The 14,119-nt window shown below is 45.1% G+C and overlaps 1 protein-coding gene across 1 annotated transcript; it reads right to left on the bottom strand.

Annotated features, from left to right (window-relative positions):
* Positions 1 to 9,679: 9,679 nt before the first annotated feature.
* On the bottom strand, positions 9,680 to 13,642 carry LOC123091098 (flavin mononucleotide hydrolase 1, chloroplatic). Its single transcript, XM_044512497.1, has 7 exons — positions 13,332 to 13,642; positions 12,559 to 12,634; positions 11,430 to 11,481; positions 11,001 to 11,115; positions 10,867 to 10,937; positions 10,097 to 10,184; positions 9,680 to 10,013 (listed from the first exon to the last, which is right to left on the bottom strand). Exons 1-7 carry the CDS (start codon positions 13,565 to 13,567, stop codon positions 9,872 to 9,874), a joined length of 780 nt encoding a protein of 259 aa, XP_044368432.1. The 5' UTR covers positions 13,568 to 13,642; the 3' UTR covers positions 9,680 to 9,871.
* Positions 13,643 to 14,119: the final 477 nt, after the last annotated feature.

Raw genomic sequence — 14,119 nt, 5'->3', positions numbered from 1 at the left:
CTTGACATTTTTATTGAAAATAAAGATGCAAGACATTATTCTAAATAACAGAAAGAAAATACTAACAAAATAAAATGACGCTCCAAGCAAAACACATATCATGTGGTGAATAAAAATATAGCTCCAAGTAAAGTTACCGATGAACGAAGACGAAAGAGGGGATGCCTTCCGGGGCATCCCCAAGCTTAGGATCTTGGTTGTCCTTGAATATTACCTTGGGGTGCCTTGGAAATCCCCAAGCTTAGGCTCTTTCCACTCCTTATTCCATAGTCCATCGAATCTCTACCCAAAACTTGAAAACTTCACAACACAAAACTCAACAGAAAACTCGTAAGCTCCGTTAGTATAAGAAAATAAAACCACCACTTAGGTACTGTAATGAACTCATTCTAAATTAATATTGATGTAATATCTACTTTATTCCAACTTATCTATGGTTCATACCCTCCGATACTATTCATAGATTCATCAAAATACGCAAACAACACATAGAAAACAGAATCTGTCAAAAACAGAACAGTCTGTAGTAATCTGTATCAAACGTATACTTCTAGAACTTTCAAAATCCTACCAAATTAGGAAGTCCTGAACAATTTGTTTAACAATCCAGAGAAAGAAGAATCAGATCAGAATCACGTTTCTGTGAATTATCAAAACTAATTTACTGGGTGCAAAAGTTTCTGATTTTCAGCAGGATCAGCATAATTATCACCGTAGGCTATCCTAAAGGTCTTACTTGGCACTTTATTGAAACAAAAGCTATAAAACATGATTAATACAGTATCATAATCATGTGAACACACAAAAACAGTAAGGATAAATATTGGGTAGTCTCCCAACAAGCGCTTTTCTTTAATGTCTTTCTAGCTAGGCATGATGATGGCAATGATGCTCACATAAAAGGTAAGAATTGAAACACAACGGGAGCATCATGAAGCATATGCCTAGCACATTTAAGTCTAACCCACTTCCTATGCATAGGTATTTTGTGATCAAACAACTTATGGGAATAATAATCAACTAGCATAGGAAGGCAAAACAAGCATAGCTTAAAGATTTTCAACACATGGAGAGGAAACTTGACATTATTGTAATTCCTACAAGCATATATTCCTCCCTCATAATAATGTTCAGTAGCATCATGAATAAATTCAACAATATAACCAGCACCTAAAGCATTCTTTTCATGATCTACAAGCATAGAATTTTTACTACTCTCCACATAAGCAAAATTCTTCTCATTCGGAATAGTGGGAGTATCATAAGAGACTCGAATACTAAAAATTGTTTCCACATTAAAAGAGTAACATTCAGAAAAAGGGTAATCATAATCATGACAAGTTTTATAAATATAATCATCACTACTTTTTATAGCATAAGTTTCATCACAATAATCATCATAAGTAGCAACTTCGTTCTCATCATAATCGATTGAAACCTCTTCCAAGATAGTGGAATCATCAAATAAAGTTGACACTCTTCCAAATCCACTTTCATATTCATCACAGTAAGATTCAACATCCCCCAAAGTAGTGTGATAACTACTTCCTAAAGTTGACACTCTTCCAGACCCACTTTCATCAATATAATCATAATAGGTAAGAGGCATGCTATTATCATAACAACTTTGCATATCAAAACTTGGGAGGCTAAAAATATCATCTTCATTAAACATAGCATCCCCAAGCTTGGGACAAACATTAATTTCAGCAAATATATTCTCAAATAATGCATCCTCATCAAACATAGCTTCCCCAAGCTTGGGCCTTTTCATATCATAAGCATAATCACTCTCATCATTAATAGTATGGATAGCACCAATAGTATAGCAATTATCATCATCACAATGAGTAGTAGGAGCAACATCATTTGGGAGGGATACCTTTTTACCTTTGTTGCTCCTTATTTTCTTTTTCTTCTTCACATTATGCGTGTGTTCAACCTTCTTCTTTGAGCTCCTTATAGATGAGATTGGTTGAATAGAGAGCTCCTCCTCGTTACCTCATTCATCATAAGAAATAATAGGAGGATAATGGGAGGTTTCTTCCCTTTCATTAGTGTTCTCTTCATCTTCTGTTTGCTTTCTTTTCTTTAGGTAATTGGCAATATAAGGATTTTCAATGCAATTCACCGCACAAAACATATAAATCATCTCTAGATCGAAATCAAGAAGGTTATAATGGGCAAATTCTGGAAGAAATTTAGTTAAACGTTTCATTTCTTCATAACCCATAAGCAAACTAAGTTCATTATAATGTGCAAGGGAAATCAAATCATCACAATTTTTGGACACGATTCGATCATGAAACAACTTGCATCGAAGATGTAAATGACCACTTTCATTGCAAAGTTCACAAGTACGGCCAAGGAAATATAATTCTTCAGCACTCACCCTTAGCCTTTCTTGCAACAATTTAGTTTCTACATGATGATGCCTCTTGCAATATCTATCTTCTCTATTTGGTGTATCTATGCAAACCCAATGCTCTCCACAAAAATCGACATGCTTATAGGATACATTTTCATCATAACTAGTGCAATCATCATTAGTACTATGGATATTCAAGGAGTTCATACTAACAACATTGCAATCATGTGCATCATTCAAATTTAGTACCAAGCATTTTAATGCATTCTTCTTCTAGCACTTGAGCACAATTTTCCTTTTGATCATACTCACGAAAGATATTAAAAAGACGAAGCATATGAGACAAACTCAATTCCAATTTTTTTGTAATTTTCTTTTATAAACTAGACTAGTGATAAAACAAGAAACAAAAAGATTCGATTGCAAGATCTAAAGATATACCTTCAAGCACTCACCTCCCCGGAAACAGCGCTAGAAAAGAGCTTGATGTCTACTACACAACCTTCTTCTTGTAGACGTTGTTGGGCCTCCAAGTGCGGAGGTTTGTAGGACAGTAGCAAATTTCCCTTAAGTGGATTACCTAAGGTTTATCAATCCGTGGGAGGCGTAGGATGAAGATGGTCTCTCTCAAGCAACCCTGCAACCAAATAACAAAGAGTCTCTTGTGTCCCCAACACACCCAATACAATGGTAAATTGTATAGGTGCACTAGTTCGGCGAAGAGATGGTGATACAAGTGCAATATGGATAGTAGATATGGGTATTTGTAATCTGAAATTATAAAAACAACAAGGTAACTAATGATAAAAGTGAGCGTAAACGGTATTGCAATGCTAGGAAAGAAGGCATATGGTTCATACTTTCACTAGTGCAAGTTCTCTCAACAATAATAACATAGATAGATCATATAACAATCCCTCAACATGCAACAAAGAGTCACTCCAAAGCCACTAATAGCGGAGAACAAACCAAGAGATTATGGTAGGGTACAAAACCACCTCAAAGTTATTCTTTCGGATCGATCTATTCCAGAGTTCGTACTGGAATAACACCTTAAGACACAAATCAACCAAAACCCTAATGTCACCTAGATACTCCATTGTCACCTCAAGTATCCGTGGGCACGATTATACAATATGCATCACACAATCTCAAATTTATCTATCCAACCAACACAAAGTACTTCAAAGAGTGCCCCAAAGTTTCTACTGGAGAGTCAAGGCGAAAACGTGTGCCAACCCCTATGCATAGGTTCATGGGCGAAACCCACAAGTTGATCACCAAAACATACATCAAGTGGATCACGTGATATCCCATTGTCACCACAGATAAACACGGCAAGACATACATCAAGTGTTTTCAAATCCTTAAAGACTCAATCCGATAAGATAACTTCAAAGGGAAAACTCAATCCATTACAAGAGAGTAGAGGGGGAGAAACATCATAAGATCCAACTATAATAACAAAGCTCGCGATACATCAAGATCATGCCATAGAAAGAACACGAGAGAGAGAGAGAGAGATCAAACACATAGCTACTGGTACATACCCTCAGCCCCGAGGGTGAACTACTCCCTCCTCGTCATGGAGAGCGCCGGGATGATGAAGATGGCCACCGGTGATGGATTCCCCCTCTGGCAGGGTGCCGGAACGGGCTCCCAAGAGGTTATTGGTGGCTACAGAGGCTTGCGGCGGCAGAACTCCCGATCTATTGTCGTATTCGATGGTTTTAGGGTATATGGGAATATATAGGCGAAAGAAGTCGGTCGGGGGAGCCACGAGGGGCCCACGAGACAGGGGGGTGCGCCCTCCTATCTCCTGGCCTCCTTGAAGCTTCCCTGGCTTGTACTCCGAGTCTCCCGGATCATGTTTGTTCCAAAAATCACGCTCCCGAAGGTTTCATTCCATTTGGACTCCGTTTGATATTCCTTTTCTTCGAAATACTGAAACAGGCAATAAAACAGCAATATGGGATGGGCTTCCGGTTAATAGGTTAGTCCCAAACGTAATATAAAAGTGTATAATAAAGCCCGTAATCATTCAAAACAGATAATAAAATAGCATGAATGCTTCATAAATTATAGATACGTTGGAGACGTATCACCGGCCATGGCCACAACCCGGTCAAGGATCTTTTTCTCAGCAACAATCACGAGGGACTCGGCCAGCCGGCTGCTGGCTGCAGCGCAGGCAGAGGATTTCTTGTAGTCTCCGACTATGGTGATGATGCCCTTGGAGCTCGACATCTTCATCTTGAGGTAGGCATAGTGTGGCACAGCCATGAACTTGGCCAGGGCAGGTCGGCCAAGCAAGGCGTGGTAAGGGCTCTCTGGATCCACCACCTCAAACCAAACTGCTTCACGATGGAAGTGATCTTTGTCTCCGAAGAGAACATCTATCTTGATCTTGCCGATTGGTGAGCATGACAAGTTGGGTACAATGCCATGGAAGACGGTCCGACTGGAAGAGCTGCTTCGTCTTGATATTCAGCTTCTCCATGGTGTTGCGATACAAGATGTTGATGCTGCTTCCGCCATCAATCAGAACTCGGGAGAAACAAGCAGCTCGCCTCTCTGTTGCAAAGGTGGCATCCAACACCAAGGCATAAGAACCCGAAGAAGGCATTACCTCTGGGTGATCAGCCCGGCTCCAGCTGATGGGCTTTTCAGACTAATGCATGAACTCCGGATCTTTGGAGGCGACTGCATTGACTTCTTGGTGCTGTCGGCGCTGGCTGCACCTGTCTTCAGCTTGGCTTGTAAAGACGACGTAGGCTGCATGCTCGTCAGGGAACTCATCTTGAATAGCTCCGACTGCTGGGCGGGCGGCCGGCTGCTGAGGAGCCGGAGGTGGCTGGCCAGCAGGCGGAGGACGCAGCAGTCCTTCGCCCTTGGAAATTCGGGTGAGCCAATGGCACTTCCGGGTTATGTGGTTGGACGGCTTCGCGCCGCTGTCGAACTTGCAGGGGACATCGAGGGTTTACTCGTAGGAGAAAGCCGGCTGCCAAGCCGGTCTGCCGCCTTTCGGGCGCTTGGGCATAGGCTGCCCTTCGGGCTGCTCATCCTCGATCGTCGCCACTTGCCGACTGGTGGAAGTCAACATTGGAGCCTTGCGCTTGTGGTCGTTCTGATGCGGGTGCCGATTGGAGTCGCCAGTCGGCGTTTTTGGAGCCGGAGGAAGCACCTTTCCAGAGGCGTCCACTCGGAGCTCGGTCTTCATTGAGGAGTTGGCTGTGGCATATTTGTCTGCTATGATCAACAGCTCGTCGAGTGTAGCCGGCTCATCGCAGAGAAGTCGGTGCTTGAGGAGGGTGCCCTCTCGGCACCCGGCGGTGAAGTATTCTATTGCTTGCACCTCGTGCACCCCTTCACAGGAGTTGCGGAGCTCGGCCCAGCGCGTCAGGTAGTCACGGCAGGACTCGGTCGGGCCTTAGACACAAAGGGAAAGTTGGCGTGGCTTGGGTGCCCGCTTGTACGTGCTGGTGAAGTTGCGAATGAACACTTCTGTGAAATCCAGCCAGTTGTTGACGCTGTAAGGCTTGAGGTTGTTCAACCAGGTGCATGTCGTGCCTTGAAGCATGAGAGGGACGTACTTCACGGCAACACGCGTGTTGCCGTTTGCTATGCTGACTGCAGTGGAGTAGTCTATCAGCCAGTCTTCCGGCTTCACCGAGCCGTTATATTTTGGTGTGTCTCTTGGGAGCGAGAACCCTTTCGGGAAAGGCTCGTCGCAGATGCGGGGGCCGAAACAGGACGGGCCAACATCATCTTCTTCTTCTAGCGCCAGGGATCGCGCCAGGCGGTCGATCCGATGGCGGGCATCATTCTCACCGATTCCTTCGTGGTGCCTAGCCGGCCGCTGAGTGTCGGGTGCTTATCAGGCGGCAGGGTGGGATATCTCTCCCTGCGGGGCAGAGGAGGAGGCGGGTTATTGGCTCATCGCTCCACGGCTCGGGGGCGGCCTTCTGCGTCGCGCTCGATGGTGAGGCGCGTCCGACTGCGGCTAGCAGTCGGCTCCTTGTCTTTTCGCTCGCGGGCACCGCCTGCAGTCGGTGTCCGGGAGGTCGCGTCGTGCTCTTGGCGTGGGGGAGAACTCTCGGCGCGAGCGCCGGCTTCATGTTGTTTTGTGGCCGCGTCGATGAGCTGTTGGACGCGTCTGGTCATGCAGTGAAGCTCGTCGCCCTCCAACCCTTCCAGCTCGTCTACTTCCGCCTGAGCGGCACGCAGGTTCTCAAGCGGCGTGGCGTAGACTGGGCGGTCAACACCCAGCATGCTGGCCAGGCCGCGCCGCGCTTCTTGATAGTGCCAACCCGGCTGGGTCTGCCAGCAGGCGGCGTGCCAGAGGCGGCACGATTGACCCCGCGCTGATAAGCCTCGGTGAGGCGTCTCATGGAGGCTATCTTCTTGTCGTTCTCGATGAGGGCGAGGCGGTGGGCCTCTAACGTATCGGCATCGGCGTCAGCCGGAATGAGGGCGGACAGCTCGTGCAGCGCCGTCTGCAGAGTGTCGTGGACGTTTCCGCCGGAGGCGGCGCCGTGACTAATGACCAGCACCTCAGTAACGGTGTTGTCGCCGCTGTCGGCACGAGGAAGAGGGTCATCAATGACCACCACGTTGGTGGGGAAGGCGTCAAGGGATGTCGTGTCGGAGTTGACGAGCATCGGGTCGGTGGAGCCGATCGACTCTAGGTCGGAGGTGAGCTCCTTGGTGATGTCGAGCTTGCCAAGGAAGTCGATGAGGCAGCTCTCAGAGCTGGTTGCACCCACGCCTAGCGCGGGATCGTCGGAGAGGCGGACCTCACCGAGAAGGTTGGAGAGGCGGACCTCACCGAGAAGGTCGGCGAGGCAGCTCGCTGCGCAGGTGTCGTCGACGCCATGCGGCACGTCAGGGCAAGCACCATCGGGCGTGCCAGGCTGGCTACGCCCGCTAGGAAGGAAGAGGGTTCCCGTCCAGAGCAGGTCTCTGGACGACGGTGCACCTGGCCCCATGGTGGACGCCAAATGTCGGGTGGTAGGTGCGACATATGCCAACGGGTAGCTAATCATTGTGGGAGCCAGTAAGACATCGCTGGTGCCTGGAAATGGGATAAGGCGAAGACATGCACGCCGGCGAATCTTACCCAGGTTCGGGGCTCTCCTAGGAGATAACACCCCTAGTCCTGCTCTGCGGGGTCTTCGCATGATCACTAAATCAGCAGTAGCTACAAGATGCTCCTTGAGCTGTTTGGCAAGAGAAAGAAGAAGGGCAAGGCTAGCTCTCCTCTTCTCTCTATATGGTGTGTGTAGTTCTAATGGATCAACCCTTTGCATGGGTGCCCTGGGGGGTTTATATAGGCCTACCCCAGTACAATGGTAATCTGGCTGGATGTGGGTCCAGATCGTCTGTGTTTACGGTCGCCGGCTTCTCCGCCAGCCACTAGGGCCCGCTGACTAGTGGGTCCCGCCGGCTGCCGGCCTCTTGGCCGACAGGCTGGGCCCACCGCCCGGGGGTCTTGTCGGCTGCTGGTTACTGTAGCCTCGCCCTTGGTGACGATGGCTTTGTCGGGGTAAGCATGGCTACAGTGCCGCCGCCTGGCGGGCATTCATTGTAGCCTTACCCCGTCTTATCTGCTTAATGGTGCACAAACTCCTAGGGCAGGGGCAGGCCGGCTGCTGGGTGCCATCCTCCCCCCGCGTCGACTGGTCAAGTCCAGCCGCCTTCTGGTGGCTCTCTGGCAAGAGGGGCCCGCTGCCTGCGGGCTGTACTGACAGCCTGTCATGGGCGACATCACTGTCAACGTGGCAACTGTGTTGCGCCGGACAGGGGATGGCCACCCAGTACGGCGCACTGTGGCCACGCTTGCTCCGGGATTCGGGGGTGGCAGGCTTCACTGTAGCCACATCCCGTCTTATCGCTGTTATGTGGGTGCAAACTTTGAGAGTATGGGTCAGGCCGCCTGCTAGAAGTCGGCCTACTTCGAGAGGACTCATTGAGCCTCGTCGCCTTCCAGCAGCCGGCCAGGAGAAGGCGGCCCTTTGTCTTGGATGTTTGAGGGCCCAGTCGGCCTGATATTTTTGAAGAACCAGAGGGAGCCGGTTAGGCTACCCGTGGTCATTTACTCGGACAGACGACTTCTTCTAGATCTCGAACTCCTCGATTATGGAGTTCTGTCTTTTTTGCAATTTGGTTGGAGTTGATCTTATTCCTAATTTTTGAGTCCGACTGGAAAGGCCCATTGGCCTTAAAACTTTGGGTCGGGGCGGTGTCCCAGTTGATACTATTGCCCATTCACATTTTTACCGTCGTGGCGGTGCAGCGTGAGATGTGAAGCACTGGTAGAAGACTCTGAGAGCTCCTAGTCGGCGCTTCATGTGCAGAACAACGAACTAGCGTGGGCTGGCCCATCAATGCGATGTGCTCGCTCTGTTTCGTTTGGTTAGTCAACGGTTGATCGGTCAAACATCGACTTTTGAAAAAAGATGCCGAATTTAAAAAAATTTAACAAAATTGATAAAAGCTCGTAGATTTTAAAAAATGTTAATGAAGTTGAAAGAAGTACAAGGATTTGAGAAAGTTTCTGAAATTTACAAAGTTCATGATTTTGAAATTTTTATATTTTTGAAAAACCTTCAGGAATTTCAAAACAAGTTTGTGAATTTGAAAAAAGTTTGCGGATTTCATAAAAAACTCGCAGATTTAAAAAATGTTGACAAATTGAATTTTTTTCATGGATTTGAAAAAAAAGTTCACTAATTCGAATTTTCTAATGAAAATTTAAAATGAAAAGAGAAGAAGGAAACAGAAAAATTAAATGAAAAAAAAAACTGGCCAAAACCGGCTAGAAGCTACACACAAACCAGAAATGGTTCGACGTTCATGGCCGGCCCACTTTATCATGCGTTGTGTGCCTGGTACAGTTTGCCCTTTAACGGCTGCTATAGGCGCCGAATAGCGAAGACTTCAACTCAAAAAAAAAGGGGGGGGGGGGGGGGGGGGGGAATTGGCGAAGACCCTCCTCGCCACTGATTTACTACCATCTGAATACAACATGTTGCAGACATAAATGATCGACTGTTCATTTAATTACAAAATGTTTGTTTGCCTTCATTGGTGCAAAGGCTCATCGAAGCTTTGATAGATGGAAGTACTGAAGTGAATGGAGAATGCTCTAACCACACTTAAACTTGGTTAAATATGATTTATTTTCATCCTGGATCGAGCTCAGCAAAACATACCGATTTAGCTTTCACAATTCCCCAAAAGCTATTGTTATTTTATTATCCTTCAATAACATACTGGGGGCATGTAAATTATGTTTACAGAATACATATGTACGATTAACATATATTATATTTTTATAATGTAATAGTGACCTAAAACGTCTTACATTTGTTTACAGAGGGAGTACAATGCTGTGAGAACAACAGCACGTCAAGCTTTTAACATGTGGAGCAGTTCATAAAGAGACAGAAGGATTATTCATACGCATGAATCTATGAGCAGAAGACTAAACAGGAAGCCATGTTACTGAACTTCAGTTTCATCTTCAAGCACAAGAGGTGCCAGTTCAACTCCCAGTGAGCACAAATCATTCTTTAGGGACTCGGCATTTTTAAAATGCAAACCGAGCATTCCTACACTAAGGGCCGCTTCGATGTTTACCATCCTGCAGCACAAAAATTCCAAAACATGTCAAGTAATTTACATTGCTGCTCAACAATAACCATTTAAATATAAAAAATATCAGACCTGTCATCAATGAAAATGCAGTTTCCTGGATCGATATTGAGATGATCCACGGCATGAAGGTAAAAATCTGGTGAAGGTTTGCGTATTCCTGCGTAACATTATGATAGAAAGGCCAAGTCCAAGATAAGAAGCAGCCTTTTTATTCGATAGATTCAGCCTATGATGCAATCACAGAGTACGAGAATAACCTAGCATGAAAGCATAGCAAGTGCAGTGTTGCTTCATTATTTAGCTGATAATAAAAACATATGTTTGCTTTAAGCAGAACTAACTAATAAAGGACAGAATTGTTAAGCAATTTCTACATACAGTTCAAACATCTCAGGTATATATCAGAAGGGCTCCAATTCCCTGACAAACAAGATGTCAAGGAACAGCCTTCTATTTGCTCTGTAGGATGAAAAAACTATTGGCTTGAGATTGACAAAGCTCCAAAATGGCTAAACTATTGCCTGTCACTATCAGTTATTAACTAGCTCAACATGTTACTGACAATTAATAAGAAACTATAAGGTCCAATTGATGGAGTGTCAAATTCTGTGCAGTTTTTAGACCTCTTATCCTCTCTAAACAAACTTAAACTCTTAATTAAAATGATGACTATGTTCTGTGAATACTGAATACTACTTTACACACTACTAAAACCAATATAATGAAGCTATCCATTCCATTGCATAACGAAATGGAGTTCATATGAATGATAAACAGTAAACATTTACCAAGTATTCATATTTCATCCAGAGAAAGGAAAAACTGAGATAGATTAGTACCAACGTGACAAGAACAGAATGTCCATGACAGATACTTCGACAGCTTTAACTTTTCCTCAATCAACTGGTACCTAAAAAACATATCTGAGGAACGAGTAATTGCGTACATATGTATCAAGAAAGCTAAAACTTACCACACTGGATAATTTGTAAAAGCATGCACTTCGTAGTTGTTTTGCTTCAAACTGCAAAGAATATCTTCAACACCATCAACATACTCGTATGCTCTCACCATGCATGCTTTCAGACCTACAGGGCGTAAAAATGGATTACAAAAAGAATCTTCTTCTAAGAAAGAAAAATAGTAGATTTGAGATCAATCAGCTAGCTTATTTTTACAAAACCTATGTCACGATAGGTGTTGGTAACAATAAGGGCACCAAACTTCTGGGTTCATATTTTTAGTATTGAAAACCTACTAATGTAGGCTATCAGCAATTTGGTGACGATCGATATAATCAGGAAATTAAGTTATTTATTCTTGAAGACAGTGATTTGTTTATTAGTATAATCTTAAAGGGGAGCCTGTAATCTCAATGACACTTCTACTTTGTGCTTCTCACCTTCCAAATCAAAAGATCTGCCATCATTGAAGAATTTTTCGGCCAGCTGGCCCTGACAGAATAAAACATAATGGTGTTTAACTCACAGTAGAAGTGACAGTATCAAGAGCAGATGTCATTTATAATAGAGCAATGGTCATATTTAACATCTGGTCGTGATTATGACCAATTAATCAAATATAGAGTGAAGAAACATGACAACCGTGGATGCTTGACCATATCCACTTTTCTGTTGTTAGAGGTGCAATGAAGCAGATTATTGCAAGCAATTACCAAGTAGCAGTTTCATTGTTCCAATGACAAATAAACATATTGTTTCACGAATGTGTACAGACAAACATAAGCCCCACAATTCTCTAAAAAAAAGCCCCACAAAAATTAAGACGTAGTAGGGCTTTTGTACCAAATTCATCATAAGATGGTGTCCATGCAATGTTATAAGCCGCAAATCAACTGCACAAAGATATATCAAGTTCGTATTTGATAAAAGTCAATTCCCCAGTGCTGCTCTTCAAACAATTAAGTTTTGGTTCCACACTGCTTCTCTAAAACAAAATTTGATTCATAAAGGACTATGTGGTATCTTATCATTTAGTTTATCTTTCTCTAATGCGTTAGTTTTGTTTTATTTGCACTGCATGTCTATTTCATGGGCGTCAGGTCAATGCCCGATAGCGCAGGGAAGCACCAAGCTAGGAATCGTCCTGTGCAGGAATTACTATTAAAATCAGTTAAGGAGATAAGTATAGTAGATATCTATTTGGTTAGTAGAGTGATAGGCTTGAATGGAAGATAAGATATGGTTTGCTAGGGAAGGTGGGATCCTATGCTAGGCATCAAGCTGAATATTCCCTATAGACCATATGGATGATCCAATGAATGAGCATAAACTAGCCAAGATATAATCCCTGTCCGCAACCTTGTCTTCCTCCCACCCCAGGTACCATGGCCAGCCAACCCTCGTTCCTAGGCTGTACCCCCAACCTTGTCACATTCATTGGTCTAAGGATCGGAACCAATCTTAGCACCTGGCAGTCCATAAGTCGTATTTGTACAATATTGCTGTTCTAGAATTAGCAGAAATACCATCATATAGAGAGAAAATAAGTCAAGCTTCTATAGTTCTTACCTCATTAATCAGCCCCATCTCAAATTCGGACCATGATGTTGGATGCTTGCTTTCTAGGAGTTCCTTCATGGACATTCTACAAAAGATGTAGGATCAACTAGAACGGAATGCAATATTGATAAAGTGGAAACCAACAGACTTAAACCATACAGCAAATAAGATGCTAATTCAACACATTCCTTGCGGTACTGAAACATGAGTGCAAAATATAAAACATCACTAAGGAATAGCCCTCAACAACCCATAACACTCCAGCCTTCTTCTATTTCACAGGTCTCTACTCTATTCTGCAGTACTAAAGGGCAGCCCCAGTGCATGTAGCTCCCGCTTGCGCAGGGTCTGGGGAAGGGTCCGACCACTTTGGGTCTATTGTACGCAGCCTTTCCCTACATTTCTGTAAGAGGCTGTTTCCAGGACTTGAACCCGTGACCTCATGGTCTATTCTGCAGTACTAAATAACTTTTTTTGGTATCACTTTTTACATATTTCAATTAACTGGTGTATCGTTTAGCAATTCCTAAGTAAAATTCCAGTAATTCAGTAGCGGATACAGCACAGCTTAAGTGAAATTCCCGCATAATGCATGATTAAAAATATCTAAAAACACCCACGCGTCCCCAATTGGCCAGCTTCTTTGCCCACGTCACCACCAAGAACCAACCACGCATTCCGTCGAACATCTAGTCGGCGGGGGCATGCCTAGACCACACGGACATATGGATGGATAGAGATAAACCAAGCTGAGGAATAAGGAGTAGGGGCATGTACGAAACTGGAAGAAGGAGGGGATGTGGTGGTAGAAGGGGTCGCGGACGACGGTGTCCATGACGTCGAATAAGAGCACCGGCGTCTTCCTTGGGCGGGACGCCTCCGGCTCTGCCGCCGCCGTGGCCGCGGGGGCGGGGGCGGAGGAAGACATGGCTGGCAGTCGAAGCGAGGAGGTGGAGGCGCGGGCGGTGGGTTTGCCGAGGGAGGCAAGGGAGGGTGCGCGAGAGAGCAAGGAGACCATCAAGGCAACCCAAGAAGCGAAGCGAGCAACAGGGCTACCTGCAGGCCGACTGGAAACGACGGCCAGAGAAGCGAAGACGCCCGTCTAAAAAAAATAATACTCTCTCTATTCATTTTTGTAAGTCGTTTAAAACAGCTGAAATTAAACTGTTTTAGGTGCTGTCTTATAAATGTCTAAAACGTCCTACAAAAGTGAACAGAGAGAATACATGTTGAATTAAATTACTCTAGTGTTTTTTAATATAGTTAATGCTACCTTGGCTTGGTCGTCGTTTGATATCTTGCATCGTCTTTTGCCTCTTGCATATGTGTCCAAGACAGATTGAGTAGATGCAGACTGAAAATATGTTGTGCATATTGTTTGGTAGGCTGCATTAGCTCAATCTGTATCATAGGGCGGGGGGGGGGGGGGGGGTCTGTCCCGTGGCGGTTGGGCGGGCTCGGTCTGGCTCAGCCAGATCTGGTCGCCTGGGCTGCGGGCTGCGCGGGGGCTCCCGGCGGTGTTGGTCCATTGTTGGTATGCTGGGTGGCGGCCTCAGGCTGCGTTGGAGTC

This window comes from Triticum aestivum, chromosome 4B (genome assembly GCF_018294505.1).
Source record: "Triticum aestivum cultivar Chinese Spring chromosome 4B, IWGSC CS RefSeq v2.1, whole genome shotgun sequence".
Taxonomy (NCBI): domain Eukaryota; kingdom Viridiplantae; phylum Streptophyta; class Magnoliopsida; order Poales; family Poaceae; genus Triticum; species Triticum aestivum.
Note: the sequence above shows the minus strand (reverse complement) of the source record. Positions and strands in the feature narration are given on the sequence as shown.